The sequence below is a fragment of the Tyto alba genome, unplaced genomic scaffold (assembly GCF_018691265.1).
Source record: "Tyto alba isolate M040663 unplaced genomic scaffold, T.alba_DEE_v4.0 Super-Scaffold_6, whole genome shotgun sequence".
Taxonomy (NCBI): Eukaryota; Metazoa; Chordata; class Aves; order Strigiformes; family Tytonidae; genus Tyto; species Tyto alba.
This window is the reverse complement of record NW_024881327.1, coordinates 2,813,755-2,834,225: the sequence shown is the minus strand read 5'-3', so window position 1 is coordinate 2,834,225 and position 20,471 is coordinate 2,813,755. Positions and strand designations below refer to the sequence as shown.

General features: G+C 36.0%; 1 protein-coding gene across 2 annotated transcripts in view; it reads left to right on the top strand.

The window, feature by feature from the left end:
* The window catches only part of PALLD (palladin, cytoskeletal associated protein), a 200,600-nt gene that overhangs the window by 82,820 nt on the left and 97,309 nt on the right, over nt 1-20,471 (top strand). Inside the window, exons 8-10 of one of the 2 annotated variants that reach the window (XM_032983937.2) lie at nt 1,855-1,974; nt 2,696-2,702; nt 2,797-3,102. In XM_032983937.2, the coding sequence (XP_032839828.2) occupies nt 1,855-1,974; nt 2,696-2,702; nt 2,797-3,102 (433 nt within the window). Of the gene's footprint in view, nt 1-1,854; nt 1,975-2,695; nt 2,703-2,759; nt 3,103-20,471 lie in introns of both variants that reach the window. The other variant, XM_032983938.2, reaches the window with a different exon arrangement.

Here is a 20,471-nt window from a genome sequence, read left to right as displayed (position 1 = left end):
CCTGAAATACCCAGCTTTCAGAATTCTGCTGTTAAATGAACAGGAAACTAGTATGCTGCACATATCAGATTGCATCCCCAGAGTCAGTTCAATCCAGAAGTATGCACGTGTGGCTAACAATATAGCTTCAACTGCTTACGACACACCAAGACTCTAAAAAAAGCTGATCTCAGTAGTTCAAAAACTAGCTTGTGTTACCCATTACTTTCCTGATAAGACCTTTCATGAGTCATTAATCTTCATCTGGGTCAGATAAGATCCAACATGCTGCAGTATTACCAGACGTGCCTCTTGCAGCTACAGAGTCACTGGTTTGTGTTGCCAAAAAAAAGCATGTTCTGCTATCTGAAAAACAGCTCTGTGCCAAATATTTAGTTAGTCATTCAGTTTTAGCCCATTTCCAGTACAGGAAGTTTTTGGATATATTGTCATTTATAATGGAAAAATACTGTAACTTTTGTGTAACCTGTCTAAATGAGACAGTGGTCCACCATTCCACAATGAAAATTAGAAAAGAAAAAAAAAAAAAAAGAAGAACTATTAGAAATTGTTTTATTTCCTTAAGCTAAAAAAAGTGAAGCTTATCTTACTGAACCTCTTCTACAGAATAATTTTCATATGAAAGTTATTGAAGTCTGAAATATTTTCCTTGCTTTTCAGTTTGTTTTTATTAGCCATATTCCACTGATTTTGTGATAATAGGTGGGATTCTGTGTAAATATCCAAAATTCAAAATGCTTTTTTGTTTGTTTGTTTGGGTTTCTTTTAATGAAACTGAAATCTCTAAAACTTCCCTGCTTTGGTTTTGAGACTAGAAAATGAACATAAGCAAAAGAAAGTCCTAATTAACTAAGAAAACCCATGATGTAGCACTGTCCAGTTCTAAAATTATCTAGGTATGTTGTGTAAATACTAGGATTGTTTAAATAAGCTATACCATTAATTTTTTAGAAGATTAGAATATCATTAAAGATAAAATAAAGTGACTTTTTTGAAGAATATGGAAAAAAAAACCCATGCCTAGATAATTAAATGTGCCCATTATAAATGGATGGAATTGATTTAGAAAACAGTAGTGTGAGTCCCATTCTGAAATATGAATAGTCCAGCCTTCACACAAGTTTTCTGACTGAGGCCCTGGCATAATCAAAGCATATGCCATAGTATATGAGAGTAAAATTAGTGGGTCTCAAACAGCCACAGAATATGTTTGTGTCAAAGCATTCTGAAGAATTTCTGGGGATGCTGGTTTGTCCTGTGTTTTCAGTTTACCCATTCTCACTTCTTTGCAGAGACAGAAAGTATCTTTCCAAACTCTGCATAAGGAGAGTATTTATGCATGGAGAGTTTTTAATTCTGGTCAGTTTATACAGAAAAGTGAATTGGAAGTGATGACAAAAATACTTTCTGGTTCCACTGGGGATGGAGTTTGATCTGAAATGTTGCACTAAATACAGAAAACTTCAGAGAAAGAAGGAATGATGAGGCATTCCTGTTAGTGGTGTTATTTGGAAACCCAGAAAGAGTTTGCAAGTGTTAATTGTGTATGGAAATGCTGATTTGAATCAATTAGTAATTTCCTGCATAAAAATGAAGATATTAAGTGTGTAACATGACTGCAGACTTGTGACTGCAAAATTACAGTTCCAGACAAGCCCCTTTTGGAAATTTAGCTTATTGAATTTCCTTGCTTTAGTGATTTTCATTAAAGCTATTTATATTGGAAGCTCTTCTGTTCTCTCAGCATTTCTTTGTATAAGGCACACTTTCTGGTGTCCTTCTAATATATGATGCAAAAACATTACATTGTACTTTAAATAGTTTATGATGCAGTTTATTTTTTTTTATTTCCAGAAGAGATATGTACCCTTGTAATTGCAGAAACTTTTCCTGAAGATTCAGGACTTTTCACATGCACAGCAACAAATGAACATGGTTCAGTAACAAGCAGTGCACAACTAACTGTCTGTTCAGGTATGTGATGAAGGGAAATTCTTAATTTTTAATCACAGATCTTAGATAATTAATTTACTTGTGAAGTTATCAGTCTGCTTCCGGTGTAGATAAGAGTTGCTGTAAGACAGGGCTTTTGTCAACCTCAGACCATTTATATAAAGTAATAAGAATGTTTTTATTGGATTCTTTCCTGACTTAATATTTTTATTCATGTAAAATACATTTTTTAAGTGTCTGCCACAAGCCTGGCATATTTTTAAGCATTAGGGTTCTGAGACTAGATGGCAGCAGAGGCAAAATGAAAGCAAATTAATTTATGCTACCAAAGGCGGCATATTTCTTTTGTAAAATAAAAAAACTGTGACATAGTATTTTTAGTTTTGTAATATGTTTACATACATATTGTTGTGGAATGCACTAACCCAGCTGCCTTTGCGAACATACATACATGTAATCATACATCCTTCAGCATTTTTAAATTACTTCTTCTTAAATGATGCTGAGACTCAAGGAAGAGGAAATGCTGTTTCAGCTGTTGTTGTCCATACTTGTCAATCTCAGCTAGTGACTGGATTTCTGAAACAGATTTAGGTTTCTTATTGTGTCTTTTGCATGAGGCAAAGCCAGAAAATGAATAGCGAGTCATGTATCTACTTCAGCATAAATTATCAACAGGAGGTCTAGGAAAACATTTGCACAGAACCAAAGAGATGTCACCTTTAACAAACGAAAAATACAGCAAATATGTACCATGTACTTTGTCTATGACTTGTCACAAAGACACTGTTTTTGATTTCTTTTAGCCAACTCAGAAATCTCCAGTCATGAATCACTAACAAGAGAATCCAACAGTGATGATTTCCATCATTTCCCACCACTTCCTCCAGTTGAAATTAGCTCTCTTGAGCTTTCTCCTAAGAAACATACAGAGACCCACCAAGCAAACAACACTGAGTTGAGATCTGGTGTGACAGCCCTTCAACTACAGCTCAATTCATCTGAGGAAAAAACAAATGGCATCCACCCCATTCATGGAGTAAATGGAATGGTTAACAACAAGCCAAATGGTGAAAAATCCATCCCATCTCCAGCTGTCTTGCTTTCACCCACAAAGGAGCCACCACCTGTGCTTGCCAAACCAAAGCTGTGAGTATTTTTTTGTTTGGATTTTGTGTGTGTGTGTTTCCTATAAACTTGATATTTGGTGAAAGCAAAATTTTGCCTGGAGCAATTTAGTGTTAGACAAATAATGGATAATGATTGTGCCTGTCCCTTGAACAGTCCTCTTACTGCTGAGATTTATGTCCCAAAGAGCTGAATACGAGAGAGAACTGTGTTCTTTCTCATAGTGCTAAATCAAAGGAAAATACATCACGTATACCAAATTCTACAGAAAGATTTAAGATAAAGTCACAAAAAATAAATGGTAGTGGCTGTTGCTTTGCACTTTTTATTCTTAGTCACTGTAGCTAAATGTCATAGTGGCCTGAGATTCTTGCATGCTATTCCTGTTTCAACACTGGTTAGTTAACTTTATTCCAAATGTTAGTGGTTTTGTGCAGTCAGTGGATATTCAGGTGTATAACGATTGTATGATTTCTTACATTATGTTTATATATAACACATAACTTATTCTGCTGTCAGCCGGATTACAGTGTCTCTTTTGTAACTAAAAATCTGAAAATCTCAAGGAGAGAAGAGAGAAATAAGTGGACAAAATTGTAGTAACATTTTTACCTTGGTAGTGATGATACCTTACTTATGCAAGAGTGATCTTATGCTGTCAAATTTCATCTTGATTTTAGCATTGCGCACACTCCTCTCTTCCATCTCCATCAAGAATTTTTAGAGTGTGACAAAGAAACTAAAATGCTATTTTATTTAATTTGCATCAATAACCAGAAGGGATTATTAATTATAAAAATGTGTTTAAGAAGAATCATTAAATATGTTCTTCAAGCTTAGCAAGGTCATTTGCTTAATTGCATGTTTTCACAGGAAAACTTGCAAAATATAAAAAAGCTGTTCTTTTAGAAACCATGTGTTGATTTTAAACAGATAGAAACACATGCTTGAGGCAGCAAGTCAACACAGCTCCCTTTCTGCACTCACCACTTCTTTCTTTCTGATGTTCTTTTTCATTCTAAGCAGTCTATGATAACTGTAGAATAGAAGGAGGAGTGGAAGAAGTAGAGAGACAGAGTGGTGGAATAACAGTATACATGATGGTGATTGCATGTATGGGAAAGAAGTTGATGAGGATGGCAACTTGAAGATGGTACATGATGTGGAGCGAGCCATGTGGTCCTGTACTCAATATGTACTTCTATTGTAGGACCCATTTGTGAAGAAAGGAGGCAGAGGCTCCAGCAGAGCAGTAAAAAGCAAATGTAACCCCAGAGCTTTCTTTCCCAGAAGTGAGGTGTCCCTAGATAAAGAAAAAAAGGCTGTGTAACAGATTTCACATTTTATAATGTTCACTACTTGTGCAAAATTTGTTTCGTTTTTAACTATAGAGTCAACATATAAACAGAGGTGAACATTGTATACAGTGATGTGAGAGGAATGCTATTATGAGAATACTTTCAGTTGCTGATGTCCAAATTGATGACCTTGCAATCCCTAGTGCATTTTCACTTGAGTCCTATATTTTGCCATGAACGCTTCATGCACAAGAGACTGATCTTGATTGCAGTCAAGGGACACGTTTTTCTTGGCCAAAGCCAGGGTAAGTCTATGCTGCTGTCAGAAATGGAAATCTCACCTTCCTCTCAGCCAAGTATTTTGCTCCCAAGCATAGTGATATCGTAAGAAAGGGAAAGGGTGCTAACAGGAGGAGGAGAAGGAATGTCTGGCTGCAGGGACTTGAAATCAGCTTTCAGCATTTCGGAAACTGCATCCCAAGTCAAAGCTGACAAAATAATTGCATTAAAATGAGCTGAGTAGTAGAGTAGCAATCTCAACCATGAGAGTGATCATTCTTGAAGAGAATTCATCTATGGAGTTGTATCTGTCCATAGAGCGTTAGTATTTGATGATAGAAGCAGTATATATTAGCACTAACATAAAAGCAAATATGTTTATTATAAGATTTTTTTAATTTTTAATCATTTAAACATTTAAAGTAATGTTGGCTATGTAGAAAACTTGAAGCTTCTGAATATCATTAATGAGTTTTACTTTTGGTGAAGACCAAGTCTGATTTTAAATTTCCGAAATAATCTTGTCTTTTCTTTTCAAGCTTATTTTAACTCATAGATTACCTAACAGCTTAATCTCTGAACTCTCTGAAAACAGTTTATTCATCCAACACTGAAAGTAATTGCAAAAAGTTTGGAAATGATAGGCTGCCTTGGTTTGGGGTTCTATTATTATTGTTGTTGTTATTATTAATAATAATGTTATTATTATTGTTATCATCATTATCATTATTGTCCTTATTATTATCAGCAGCAGTAGCAACAGAAGCATCAGTAGTTGTTTAACAAGGAGAGACTGAGTACCTTCTTGGAAGTATGAAATACATTTGCACCTTGGCATTGCAGCTGTAACCAACACATATAAATAATGATTTACCACAATTCAGTCCAATGCAAGAACTGGCATGCTACAGAGAGTTACTGTAGTTGTTTTCAGGCTTGAAAAGTGTTTTTAAAGTCCTACAAAATGCTCAGTTTGTGGTTACAGGTGCTTAAGTAATCCTTAAGCCATATATTAGCTGTTGCCTCGGTCTGATGCTGAGAATATTTAAAACGGAGTTTAATGTGATTATATACAGAATTTTCTGGGAAAAGTACATAAAGCATTAACTGGGAAAGCAGTCAATACCAGATATTTTGCTAACATGAAATTTAGAAGACAATAATGCTAGATATGGTTAAAAGGCACAATATTTTATCATGCCTTGTTTGCAACATGAGTGTATGCAGACAAGAGAGAAAGTTGAACTGTTGAAGTGACACCAAAAACTTCAGAATTCTGTAATTCTGATGTCTGCTGCTGTGACCTATTTGAGGAGGTTGAGCTATTAATATGAATTGGGCTTTTTCAGGCAATATTGGTGTAATGCACAGATGAGCTTTCAGAAGTGTCCCCATAAATGTATCATATCTTCAGACACTTTGCGTCTCCCAAAATTAGGCAAATAAGTGTTAATATTAACTTCGGTACATAGCCCGTGTGTGAAAGCGCTGCCTTAAATCCCTCATAATCCTCAGTCTGAATGTCTGCAAAAAAGGCAGGACACTCTTCTGTAGAACTGCATTTAACATCCATTGTTTCAAATGAAGAACTTCCATTCAAGTGGCTCAGTATTGCTATTATTTTTCCACATGTCTGTTAAGGCAGTCACAGAAAAGAAGATGGTGTTCATAAGGTTACTGGATGTATCTACCTATGTGATATTAGTTGGCTTTGTAAGAAGCCATCAATTCAAGGTTCACAGACTCCATGTGACTACGGTGTGGTGCCAGAATTTCCAGACCAAAGAGCTTCCCCCTCAGATGGCTACTGTTTTTTCCTCTTTGTGTTGGAGTGTTATTCCAGTCTGTCATATACAACGGTCAGAAAGAATATTAGCTTACTGGGAGTCGTTCACTTCCATGCTTCTCCCTTGCAGATGCAGAAAGCTACTCTAGGTGTATCAATACCCCTCTTTCTATAGTTTTTCTGTTAACATGAACTCAGAAGCCAGTAGGAAGCAATATGTTTGGCACCTTTAAAATTAGCACAGGAATACTTGCCCCTGTAGAATGATCAACATTTTTTTCATTGCATTATTTTGAGAAGTAGTATTTTGCATGAGAATGAATCATGCATGCTGTGACGAAGATGAATGCACAGAACTCCTGAATTCCATCTCACCCAGTTCTCTTTGACAATGTTTTTTATTGCTGTGAAAATGAAAGGCAGGTATTAATTTTGTAAAAGGAATACCTGTAGAAAGTGAGAAGAAGGAAGGTATTTCTTGCAGTTCATGAAGTTTTGATAATCACTATTTCTTTCAACAGACTTAGCTGTATTGTTTTGGGGGATTTTTTTTAAATGTATTCAAAAGTCTTGGGTTTTTTAAATAATACACATAATAAATGAATCATAAACATAATTTGAAATATATCAAGCAATTTATATTTAACATCAGTGAGGAAAAGTTGAGATTATCATTAAAATTATTTCTTAAAGATATGGAGTTAATCTGGTTGATATGCATCAAAGTTACTGCTGTGCAAGTTGATAGAACTTCCTTAACTAAAACCACTTTTGTTCATACTGGCTGTGAAAGTGATACTATTCCTTGAACTGAATTATTTTCACTTCATTCTCCACTTCTCAGCAGCTGAGTTTTCTTTCACAGTTTCTTCTATTTTGTAATCAATGCCTCAGACATTTTTGGAAAGAACCTAGTTCAAGTCTAGAATGTCTCTTACGTGCTTTATTAAAATCTTTATTTCACTGTTTTTCACTCATCACTGAAATTATTCTTAATTTGATCTTTCTGATAGCAATTTGCTTAATATTGAATTTACTCGTACTTCTAGTCATGTGCATGCTATGATGTTTGTAATGCCTGTTCTGCCAAGCATTGAGTTTGAAAGATACTGCAAGAAATTATTACTTCCTTAATAATTGTATTTGTTATATGCAAGTAGTAAGTCACTGTTTAGACTATATTAGGAAGAGCTGGATAGGAAATGAACATGTGAGAATAGTCAAGAATTCAGTGATTAATGCCTTGGAATATACAAAAGACAGGTATAAGTCCTTAGTGTGCCTAAGAGAAGCCCAGGTCGCTGAAGCCTGGAGAACAGATGCTTGGACTGGGAGCTTTGAAAGCTTCACATTTGTTCTTACGCAGAACAACAATTTTCTGGAAACGATGAGGAGACGTGATGTAGGAAAACTGTTTTCCATTCAGTCCTACTAATGTATATATGAATATGATTTGCTTCAGCAGCCTAAATTAGGAAAGACTGAGCACAGAAATGCTCAACTTGAATGTTAAACACTGATTTATGTAAGTTTTTATTTGAAGTTATTGCATCCTCTGATAAAAACCTGAATAGAAAACCATTCTCGCACAGTTTGAATGATGCACAGAGCAGAGCTCTGCTGCTATTATGTGTATGAACCAAGAAGTAACAGAGCCTTTCCCAACTATGGGAAAGATATTCCCCACTCCTTACATGTGATTCAACAATGAACTATGTCCTGGTGGGATTTCCATATTTCTCCAAAAGTTAAGTTAAAAACCAAAAGTAGGTATTATTAATTTTGAGCCAGAACTGTCAATTAGAAATACGTACAGTATATATTTTTTGCTACAGCAAAAATGTGAGAAGTGAAAGCTTTGTCATTGAAGAAATGCAAAGATAAAAACAAAACATGGTTTCTACTAAAAAATCGTGGTTATACAAACAATAATTTAAATCAAAAAGCAATAGCTTATAATATCTTATAATTCCATGGAGTCTGAAAATTCACATTACAAGTATATACTCATATGGAGTATAAGACACTTGTTAGCATCCCCTGTAATACCTTGTGATAGAAAAAAGGTGTAAAGTAGTGTATAATTGTGGTTCCCATATTCCATAAGGCTGAACAGAATTCAAAGTTGTGAATATACGTAGCATTTTATTTGGAAATGAACAAGACAAACTTCATCTGTATAAGAAAATTGTGACACACTTGTTTTATCTAGGAGCTAGTGATCACAGTAAGCATGTAACTTCGCACTCATAAACAAAGATCCATCCAGGTCCACTTCTTTAGTTTCATCTGCTGTAATCTTTCAAGGTTGATAAGGACCTTTGGATCGTTATCATGCTAATAAAGGCTACCCACAATAAAATTTTCTACAGTACTAGAAATAACGAATGCTAACAAAATTTGCTAAAATATAAAGCAGAATAACTGCACACAAAGTTAATAACTTGATTACAGTACAAGTCCTGAGCATTTTCTACATCTGTTTTCACAATATATGAATGGTTCATTTGCAGTGCTTTTGCTTCTCTCTCTTACTTCATACCAGTATTTTTTTAACAGGATTAGAGATAAACCAAGGAAAACTTTTGTGAAGAATTTCCATTTCAGTGGCTAGTAATCAACAGGCACTTGTTATACTAGGACTAGGGTTTATGATTTACTAATAACAAATAATATATAAAAATAGAGAAGGCTTTATGAGAGAACATCCTAAGAAATATGGGTTTCTCTCCATTTTCTCAGGCTATTTTCTTATGCAAATGTTGCAAATCCTGAGAAGGATCAAAAAGTATTATGATGCCTCATGACACACCCATGGACTGAAGGCAGTATATTAGGTTAGTTTAAACCAAGATACTAGTTGACTTCCTTAGTGATCTTAGATCTCTGTGAAAAACTCTGAGACCACTGGGAGATGGAAGAGAGGAAATAAGAAGTCTTATGAAATATAGGTTGAAAGTCTCTTTTATTTATCATGCTCTGTATCTCACTGTTTTAAAGAATTTTACCATAAAAGGATAGATCAGTGGAACAAAGTTTCTGAGCATTTTGTGGTTTATTATATTGATGTCTGCAGGTAGGAGAGATTAAAAATTACACAGGCAATAGGATGTTGCAGCTAAAAAGGTATGCAAGGAGACCCAGTAAGAAGACTAAAATCAAAAATATCATTCTCTTTTCTTCAAGTTATAATGATGCTAAATCCTAAATCTTCCTACAAGTCTTTAAGCTGTTCTGTCTTTATATCCTTATGACTAAAAAAAAAAAAAAAAATATTCTAAAAGCATGGGTCTTTCCTAGAGAACTGTAAATAATTTAGGCACCATTTTTCTTATTAGAAAGAAGACCTAATTTTGCTGAGAAAAATAGATTGTCTGTACTTAGTATATTAAAAAAATTTGAGTATAGATTAGTAAGACTTGTGTGAAAATGCCATAATTGAGTTGCATCAAGTTATATCAGCTCTAGTGAAACTGCATGAAATTGAAGAGTTATAAAACTATTCCAGTTCTACCTCAAAATTCTGTAACTACTGATCAAATGGATCTGATGCTGCATATTAATGATCTATTTGTTCATATTATCCTAAATTCAGTTTTATGAGACAGTTCTAATCCCAGTGACTTTCAAGAGTCCTCATTTAGACACTTGAAGTCACATGAAAACGGGTCAACAATTTCTTTCATATTCCCCAAAATAGTCACAAAACTTGAATATTGAGGTGATATGCTGGTCGGTCTGCTATTAAAGTCAGCCTCAGGCAGTAAACTGTCACATTTTTTCCAGTTCATAAGGTGACTTTTGTGAAAACCTAATAAAGGATAGTAACTGGAAATTGTAAATAAAAATAAGTAATCAGGTTTTGGGGCATGTTCTGCTTTCAGTGACTTTAACTGCTTATTTCAGATCAAGGAACAGCATGATCCAAAAACAGTGGCAGTTACTGCTGAGAAATTTCCTTCTGCTGATGCTTTTGTTAACATAGTGCTAAAGGGTAATCATAAATGAACTTTAAGCCTTTAAAAATCTGCAGCAATAGAAGTCTGAATCTCTTTGTAACAATAGATGTCAACAAGAAAGTTTAAAGGTAGGAGAGAAATTAATTTTTTTAGGTTTTTTCTTTCTTCTTTTAGCATTGATGTTTTCTGACCTTTAGTAGGTGGAGACAACTAACTGTACATCCTGCTTACATAAAAGCTAATCAGTATTTTAACAGGAAAAGTCAAACATCCTTAAATCAGTTATAAAATATGTGTAGCGTATGTGCCACCAGGATGGTATGCACACAGGACTTCTGTGTTTTTTCAGGTTTTTATTTTAACACTGAAAATAATCCTGTTTATAGGATAAGCAAGGAAATGGAGGAAAATGAACACAGGTTCAGGCACTTGTTTGAGTCTATTCATTTTAAGTTTTTAGTTAAACACATGCTGTAAACTTGTAATAATCTTTAGTGACTCCAAGAGTGCTCTCCCTCTCTTTTTTGCCCAGCTGTTGTTCATAGCTCTGTTGACTCTCATACCTCTGTTGCTAACTGTTACCCTCAGTTCACCTCAAGGGACCAAGAGCAGGCTTTGTTCTAAGAAGCAAATAGAAAGTATAGAAGCTTGGCCTAAGTGCTAAGAAACTTCTTCACTTTCAGCGGGTGCTGGAAGTATATGGAAATCATCTAGGTGCGTAAATAACCAGACAGTGTTACAGAATAAGATAGCAAAGTGTGTATGTGGGGGGGGGGTGTGGAAGAGGGGGGGAAGATTGTGCATTTGGGGTGGTTTGTTTTTTTCTGTAACTGGGTTGAGTAAATCAATATGCCAGCATCTTATGTTGCACTTTGAACCAGAAAATGCAGAAGGAAATATTGTACCGTTCATCTGCAAACAGCTTATGGTGGTCTTACGACAATCGTGAACTAAAAGCATAGAGATGAAACATTGTGACTTTTGAAACACTTCTGTTGGGTTTTGTTTCTTTCTTTCTCACTGAAATAACTGAATGGATTTAATTCTTGGAAATGATCAAGCAAAGCAAATCCATGTGTTCAGTTTTTCTAATATGCAGCATTTTCTGAGAGGTTCTCCATGTGATTTTTGGATAAGGAGTTCCTGTATAAATGTTCAAGGATTCTCTCAGTATCACGGAATAGAGTTTTCAGACCAGCTGACTAAATGTTTCCCTGCATGCTAATCCTTGCAGACTAATCATCATATGTACTTACTCCATACTTACATGGCTTTGAAAATGGCAACACAACCATATTTGCCTCGGTATTGTTCCGTCCCTGGTCTCATAATTAACCAATCTACACATAATTTTGAAAATGTAAAAATCTCATCTTTTACTGGGTAGAAGGAGGAAGGGAGGTGAGAATGGATATAGTTTTTGTTTTGCACTACCTTTGTTTTGCTCTGCCTCAATGCAGACAAAACCATTGTTCAGGACTGCTCACTTTGGCTGTAGTAGGTAAATGCTGAAGCTTCAAAACTGAGACAGATGGTGTTCATCATTTTGGGTTTGGTTTGAAGGAAACAGGAAAAGAGGAACACTAGATTTTAAAGTACCAATAATACTATGTCTTTCATCTTTGCCTTCTGACTGACTTCCTAGAGAAAGGTCCCTTCTGGTTCACACTAATGGCTTTTAACTAATAGGCAGAGCCACTGCCTTTGCCACCCAGGTCTGCTGAGAAATTAAAAAATCCTCTGCATACAGCACTTAGTATTCTAATCCAGAGTGAAAAACTGTAAATCCTTACTCAACCGAGAGATGACTTGGAAGTCGATTAATATTAGAAAATACAAATTGCCTTTTAGAAAATCTGCTTGTACCTTTTGTACAGGTTTTGACAGTACTTTTTATCGTGTTCTTTGCTGAGTATAAAATTGATCAAGAAATTTAGATGAAAGATCAAACAATATCAGTTTAAGAGACTGGGAGAGGTACTGGCCAAAGCTAGTTCTGCCTATAGTAATTTTGTTCAGAAAATGTGTTAGGTAGAGTCAGGTAGATAAATATACAGGGATAAAGTTCCTTTTGATAATATGAACTTTAAAGTACTATGGACACTTCAGTAGTCCGTGATAAGCATAAAAATGTGAATGCTAGTTGGAATAAACAGCAGGTATTCTGTTTGAATGGAATTGGGAATCTACATGAATGTAGTTTGAGATCTGCAACAATATGAGGACTGATTAGTAGTTGCTTTATCATCCTTCAAGAAATATAAAAAATAAGGTAATTTGAGGATTCATTTAACAAGGTTAATTTCTGAATAGCTAATTTACTGTATACTCTTTTGTGTAATATATATGCATTATATATGCATATATACCTGATCTTACAGTAGGCATCTCCAAAGCAAGATGATAAGGTCAATGAAGCAATATCTGGGTCACTTAAGCAGGCTCTGGGTCAAAAGAACCTTGTTCTTATGGGTGACTTCAAGTACACAGACATTTGGTGGAATAACAATACAGGAGCTTACACATCATCCATCAAGTTCCTGGAATGTGTAGAGGACTGCTTCCTCATACAATGTTACATGTGCCAACCAGGAATGAGGCACTGCTGGACTTGCTACTCACAAACCAAGAAATGCTGCACTGTAATATCTGGGTTAGTGATAGCCTTGGCTGCAGTAATCACAATACTGTGGAGTCTGGGATCTTGCTGAGCACGCTGAAGGTTAGTACTAAGACAAAGGCTTTAGATTTTAGAAGAACAAACTTCAAGTCACTCGCAGCTCTGTTGGGAGGGATTCCATGGGAAGCTTCCATGGAGGAAAAAGGAGCGGGGAGTTTTTCAAGAATGCTCTCCTGGAATCACAAAAACAGTCCATCCTCCTTAAAGGTAAAGGAAGTAGGCAGAACAAGAGAACCCCCTGGCTTAACTGCAAGCTTGTGAATCTGCTTCAAACCAAGAGAAGTGTACCAGATGGAAAAGCACACAAATACCCTTTGAGAACTACAAGGCCATTGCCAGGGCATGCAGAAATGCAGCTAGAAAAACAAGAGCTTAGATCAAATAGAAATTGGCCAGAGATGTCAAAAACTACAAGAAAGGGTTCTTCAGGTACATAAACAGCAAGCAGAAACAGAAGGAAAATATTGGCCTGCTGTTAAACAGGAGAGGTAAATTAGTCACCAAAACCACTGAAAACACAGAGGGTCTCAACTCTTTCTTCACTTCTCTCTTTACAAGCACTGTTGGGCCCCAGACCTTGGGAACAATAATTCAGGTCAATGCAAACACAGACCCTTCATCAGTGAAGGAAGAGTTGGTATGTGAACTATTACAGGGGCTTGACAAATCAATGCGCCCTGACATCATCCACCCAAGGGTGTTAAGAGACTGGCTGCTGTTGTTGCATCTGGACTGGAAGACGACTAACAAGAAGGACTTAAAGGAGAATCCAGGAAATTATAGGCCCATCAGTCTTAATTCAATCCCTGGGAAAGTTATGGAACGAGTCCTCCTTGGGGCTGTCACAAGTCAAATGAAGTGATTGGGAAAAGCCAGCATGGATTCACCAAGGGCAAATCATGCTTGACAAACCTGATTGCCTTCTAAGACAAAGTAAACTGCTCAACTGATGTGGGACAAACAGTAGACACTGTCTACCTGTATTTCTCCAAGGCCTTTGATATGGTTCCCCACAGACTCTTCCTAGAGAAACTGTTGTATTACGGTCTAGACAAGGGGTCTGTGGGTGGGTGGGGAACTGGCTGACGGGCCGCACCCAGAGGGTGGGGGGAAATGGCTCTTTTTCAAACTGACAACCTGTCACAAGTGGGGTCCCCCAGGAACTGATATTGGGCCCAACGCTGTTTATTATCTTCATAAGTGAGCTGGATGGTGGGATCAAGTGTACCCTGGTGGAGTCTGCTGATGATACCAAACTGAGTGGGGAAGTGGACGCTTCGGAAAGGAGAGCCATCCTGCAGGGAGACCTGGATAGGCTGGAAGAGTGGGCTAACAGGAACCTTATAAAGTTCAGCAAGGACAGGTGTAAGGTCTTGCACCTGGGAAAAAAATCTGGGAGTGCAGCACAGACTGGAATCTGCCTGGCTGGGGAGCATCTCTGTGGAAAGGGACCTGGGGGTCCTGGTAGACAACAAACTTGACATGAGTGACCAGTGTGCTGCTGCGGCAAAACAAGGGTGCTGGGCTGCACCAACAAGGGCATTACCAGCAGAGATCAAGAAGTCATTATCCCACTCTCCTCAGCATTTTTCAGGCCACTCCTGGAATGCTGTGTTCAGTTTTGGTCCCCGCTATACAAAAAAGACGTGGACAGGCTGGAGAGGGTCCAGAGGTGGGCCACAAAGATGACCAAGGGACTGGGAAGGCTGCCATGTGAAGAACGGCCAAGAGAATTGAGTTTGTTCAGCCTTGAGAAGAGAAGGCTTAGTGGAGACCTTATCACCATGTTCCAGTATTTAAAGGGTGGCTACAAAGAAGATGGAGATTCCCTTTTTACAAGGAGTCACATGGAAAAGATGAGGGGTAATGGGTACAAGTTATTCCTGGGGAGATTCCAATTGGACACAAGAGGAAAATTTTTTATAGTGAGGTCAGCCACTAGAATAATCTCCCCAGGGAAGTGTTGGGTTCCCCAACACTGGACACTTTTAAGATTCAGCTGGGCAGGGTGCTGGGCCACCTTCCCTAGACCAGGCTTTTGCCCAGAAAGGTCGAACCCTTCCAACCCAGTATTCTATGATGATTCTATGATGAAAGAAGTAGCCAAACTGATTACAAGTTCAAGTGCTCGCTACTCTTAGACTTCTGATACCTACTGTTAAGGTGTCCTCTTGGTTTAATAACCTTCTTTCTGGAATTTATCTTATCACAGAAACAATTAACCACCTGCAATTAGTCCTACCAATCTATCTGCATCTGGTCATGCCTGTGCTTTACAGAATGCTCTGTAGAAGCAGGAGCTCACACTTGAGTAAGAAGAATTGCTGGACTAGATGCTACAGCTTATGAAGTTTAATCATAAACTCACATAGTTACAGTGCTACTTGTTTTTATTATTATTCTGTTCCATCCTGACATGTGTCAGGTTTTTTTTTATTGAAGTGATATAAATGTCTGATGGTTTCTGTGCTTCTTACAACTGCAATTATACTAACACACTTTCTCTGTATGTCATTTCAATTTTTCTTCCTTGTACTCAGGTTTGTCTTCCATTATGTTTTGCATTTACTTAGGTTAACTGTGTTTTCATTTTCTGATCCACATTAAGAAATGTTTTCTGGTGACAAAAAGGAGGTTGGAACTCAGTAGCATTCATTTCTGTCTGGTTCAGTATACATGCTATAGAACTTTGGATAAAGAATTTCCATGTGCTAATTTTTTGTCATACCGAATCATTAGAGGTGTCAGGGTTTAAAGATACTAATACGTCAGACAATTAAAGTCATGTTCCTTTTTCATATTCTCAAACAAATGCCCAAACTAAACTTCTTGGAGAAGACCTAAAAACCAAGCAAGTGCTGCAGGTCCTGTTCATGTTGACATTGGTATCAGGTAGAACAGTTGTTTCCTAGAGATATAATCACCTTTTCTCTTCTGGTTGACTTGATAATATATTTTATATATATATAGTGTATGTGTGTATTAAAAAAAAAATACTCATGTGAACCTAACATGATTGAGATCTGTGATGTTCTAAAACACCTGCCTGTTACCTAGTATCAGGCCTTTAGGTGTCCTCACCAAATGCTGCAGTGTATTTAGTCAGAAAAATAATTAGCATATATGAAACTAATGGAATCGGTCCCCTAGTAAGTGTCTCAAAATTTTTCTTCCAGGATGAGATCTAGGCAATGCTCATATGACCTCTCAGAGGTGCTGCATTTTTGTTTCTTTTGACTAATTCCCTGGTATTACTCATCATAGATTTATTGAAGCAGATCTGTGTGATGTTTGGTGTATAAAATATCTTCAGTTTTCAATAATATGAAGCATCTACTTAGTACAACTGTAAATCTGTGTATTTATCTTTACTCCACATGCCTTTACATGGGCAAATTATTACTTACATGTTCTTTGAATTTTTTTTTCTCTTTTCTCCATTATTTTGATTCTTCAGTTCATCTGTATTTTACAGACTGATACTTAAAAACACTTTTCATATTCTTCTACATGTATTTGAAAGACATGGTTGCAAATTTTCTGATTTTTTTTCCTTCCTTCCCCCTCTCCCTATGTCAACCACTTGTAGTTTCTGCTTGTAGTTTCTCTTCTGTTTCTGTAAATTATTTAAGAAATATACGACCTGTATTTTTTCATGTTTCACTCAAGCACAAGATTTTGTTCATCAAGATTTTGCTCACCATCTCTCCATCTCACCTTTCTCACCTTCCTGTGGTGAATTGTAAATAACAGAAAGAACAGTCTTTAATTATTTTATAATACCTAAGCAGGTTCTTTTTAAATTTCAGAATATAATTGAAGGATATAAACTATGTTTAAAAAAACACAAATATTTAAGACTGGATGAAGAAGCTTACTCAGTTAAAATTTCTTGGTGAAGTTCACAGCAATTTAAATTCTTAGCATTTTTCATATACTGATACTGAAAATTTACAAATATTTAGTATTCTCTCTCTGTCACTCAGTTCATTAAAGTCAATTCAGTACAAGGGCTAGTAGTTTACTCAAATCCTGTTGCAGCTGATGTATTTCTGGAGAGAGAAATGGAGATGGGGAGTTAGTAATAACAATCCAGTAATCTCTTGCTTAGATTACTTCATGAAAAATCTTTGGTTTAAGAATTTTTAAAATGCAATTAAAGGGAAGACTTTCTTTACATTTCTCTTTTTAAAAGACTTTTGTTAAAATAATTGGGGAAAAAAATAAAAGTTAAAGTATATAGAGCTTCAAGTAGCTTTTCCTTCATTTCCTTTCCCTCACTTGCTGTTGCTCATGTGCTCTCTCGCTCACACTTGCCTTCTCATACTCTCTCTCTCCCCACTTTTTTCATCCTGATGGAAAGCCTTCACAATTCTGACAATCCACTATTAGCATAAAATTCATCAATTCAGGATAAGGACTGTTTTTTGTTAATTACACTGTCATATTTTCACAAGGTCCTAAAGGCTGCTTCACAGAGGCAGAGGAAAAACTCTTAGTGTATTTTCCATTTCAAATATAATAATGTAAGAGTTGCTGTAGAAGTTTCTTTTTCTTGTCTGTGAGTCCTGGTTTCTAACGTAGCTGTTGCATTCATTCTCCTGCTTGGATAAATTAAATATTTGGATGATCTTGGCATGTATAAAATGCAGATCAAATTACTTAATTTGTCAGTGGGTGAAACCTTGAAGGGACAGGGTAGAAGTCTGAGTTTTTAATTGAAAAATTCTTACTAAAGAGGTTTCATTAAAGACACTATGAAAAATGTTTCTAGTGAAGTACTAAGTTCTTCCTTGTAATATTAAATGGTTATACCGGTCTGTTTTGATGGTACTGACATTACCAGGCCATGTATTCAGAATTTTCTAGAAATGATTGTGTTAACAACGTACTTAGAATTTGAATAATTAAGTCATTTTCTTGCTGATTTGAGTGAGAAATCTGCAGTTTCTCTATTAATCTCACCTATAGTGTTCTTCCAGAATAATATTCTGTTTTATTGTTCTGATGTTCTCACTTTATGCAATTGCTTGTCATTTCTTTATATCTTAGTATTACATTTTTAATATATGTCTGTGAAACAGTTAATATGTTGGTTTTCTTAAAAAAGATCTGTACTTGCAGCTTCGGAATTGCTTATATTCTGTTACAATTTCCTAACATAAAAAAACATCATATAGTACCTATAAACTCTATTGCCTTCTTGGAACTGATGCCATATAGTGATTAAGACTTTGGTAAACACAGATCTTCTCTACACTCCACGCAGAACTGGATATGATCTCAATCTACGTACACAGATGTATACTGGCAATTCTTATTTCACTGAATACCAAGTGAGAATTTCTCTTGTTAATAAACTAGCAGTTTCACCCAAGGACCTGCTATGCAAACTATAAACTGATGATAATTTGTGAATGTAGGAGATGTGAGTTTAACGTGCCAAACTTTGGTTCTAGTTTTATATATATGTAAATAGAGGTATAAAAATACTAGAAACATATCTGAACCTGCAAGCGGTCTGTGGGATATTATTTAAAATTTCTCACTGATTGCAGAAGAATACTTTCTCATTGTGTAATTTTCTGCTTATTTTGTATACTAAAGACTGGCCTGGAATCTGGGAGAAAATACTCTTCTTTAATCTCATATGTGCGCAGTACCTATGCCAAACATTAACAAGTAGTCATCTTACAGTGATTTTTCTTGAGTTTATCTTGTGGACTTTCATAAAGTACTTTGCCAGTGAATGCATTGTGCAAGTCCTTTGGTATTTTTGTCTCTTTCCTATCTGTACCTGTTTCTTTTTCATATTTCCACTTCTAGCTGATTTCTTAAACTACTGATTTCTTTGGTTTTCGGACTGTAATTGTCAACACAAATATTGCTGTGGGTTTTTTTTTTTTAATTTGGAAGAGAAAGAGAGAAGTAAACAAAATTTACTAAGCTTAAAGCCTCTAGAGTCCTAATGAGGACCTGCATTCAGAGTACCTGAAAACCATCCCTTTTTAGTTCAACTTCTATAATACAAATTTGGTAAGCAAATTTTGTTTCTCTGCAGAATCTTCTCAGGTGTTCAGGAACAGCAGTAGGTATGCGAGTGGTGATCTGGTCAAAGAACCAAACTTTGTGGTTCTGTAGCAGTGTATTTCTCCCTGGTAGCTGAATAAATTACAGCATCAACAACACATGCAGTTCCAAAAGACAAAGCAGAATGGCATGGATTGCTGCTGTTGTAGTCTAGGGAAAGTTTAATGAATGTCAGGTAGCACACTGACTTTCTCAAAAGTAAACTATTCATTAAATATTCACATAGAGAAAGCTCAATCAGCCTCAAGTGACAACAGTTTTATTGAAGCAGTTTGTTTCTGGTTTTACCTAAGGAATGGAGGTAATTTTATTTTCCACCTTTCTGAATTCAGTAGTAACATTTTCTGTTGTGGCATTTTTAGGAAAAATATTTTTTATTTTACTATGAAATATTCAAAACCTACAATACTAAAATAACAAACATTACTGGAAAAATCTGGTTTTATTTTCTGACAACTGATTGCTCCAAACATACATACTAATTACATCTTTAAAAATTCAGTTAATTTTTGTAACTGCTTACAGGGTAAAATTGTCATTGGAGATTACACAGAAGTGGGAAGTCCTCTTAGGTGCTTCATTTTATAATTTTTTTTTAATTAATTTCTGTGGTATTTTTAATACTTATGGAAATAGTTGTCATATTGGCTTAGATGTTATTGGCTCACTGAAATTGCTTAGAATTTTGAGTTGGATACACTTCAACTTTTGTTTACTTTTCTAATGCTTACTGGGAATTAAACTCTTCCTCCCTAAAGTAATATAGGATAAACAGTGTTTTCTGTCAGAAACAGAAATTCACAACTTCCCTTTTGGCCCCCTTACTAATCATGTTTACTTAACTCTCAACACACTCTAAAATGGACTTTAGTGACATTTGCAGTCTTTATTATCTAGTAAATGCTTGTCTGAGTGAAACGGCCAAGTCAGCCCCTGAAGTCAGAACTGTGTGCCTTCAGCTTCCATTAAAACACATAAACATGGTGCTGGTTATCAAAAAACACCACAGAAATGTGCAGCATAAAATACTCAGTAAGCATCCATAGCCATTGGAATCATATAATAAACCTCGTCCTGGCTTCATCAAAATCACAGAAGATTTTGAGGATGTGCCACAGCAGAGGACTGTATGTTCTGCATGCAAAACACCTGCCTCAAAACAAAATACCCACAGGAGGTGCAAAAAAACCTTACAGATGGCCAGAATTACAAATGTCTAGCTTGGCTGTTGCTGTAGTATAGGTGAATATATCTTCTTTTTAAGCTTGTTAGAGATACTGCTGAATTATCATTAGCTA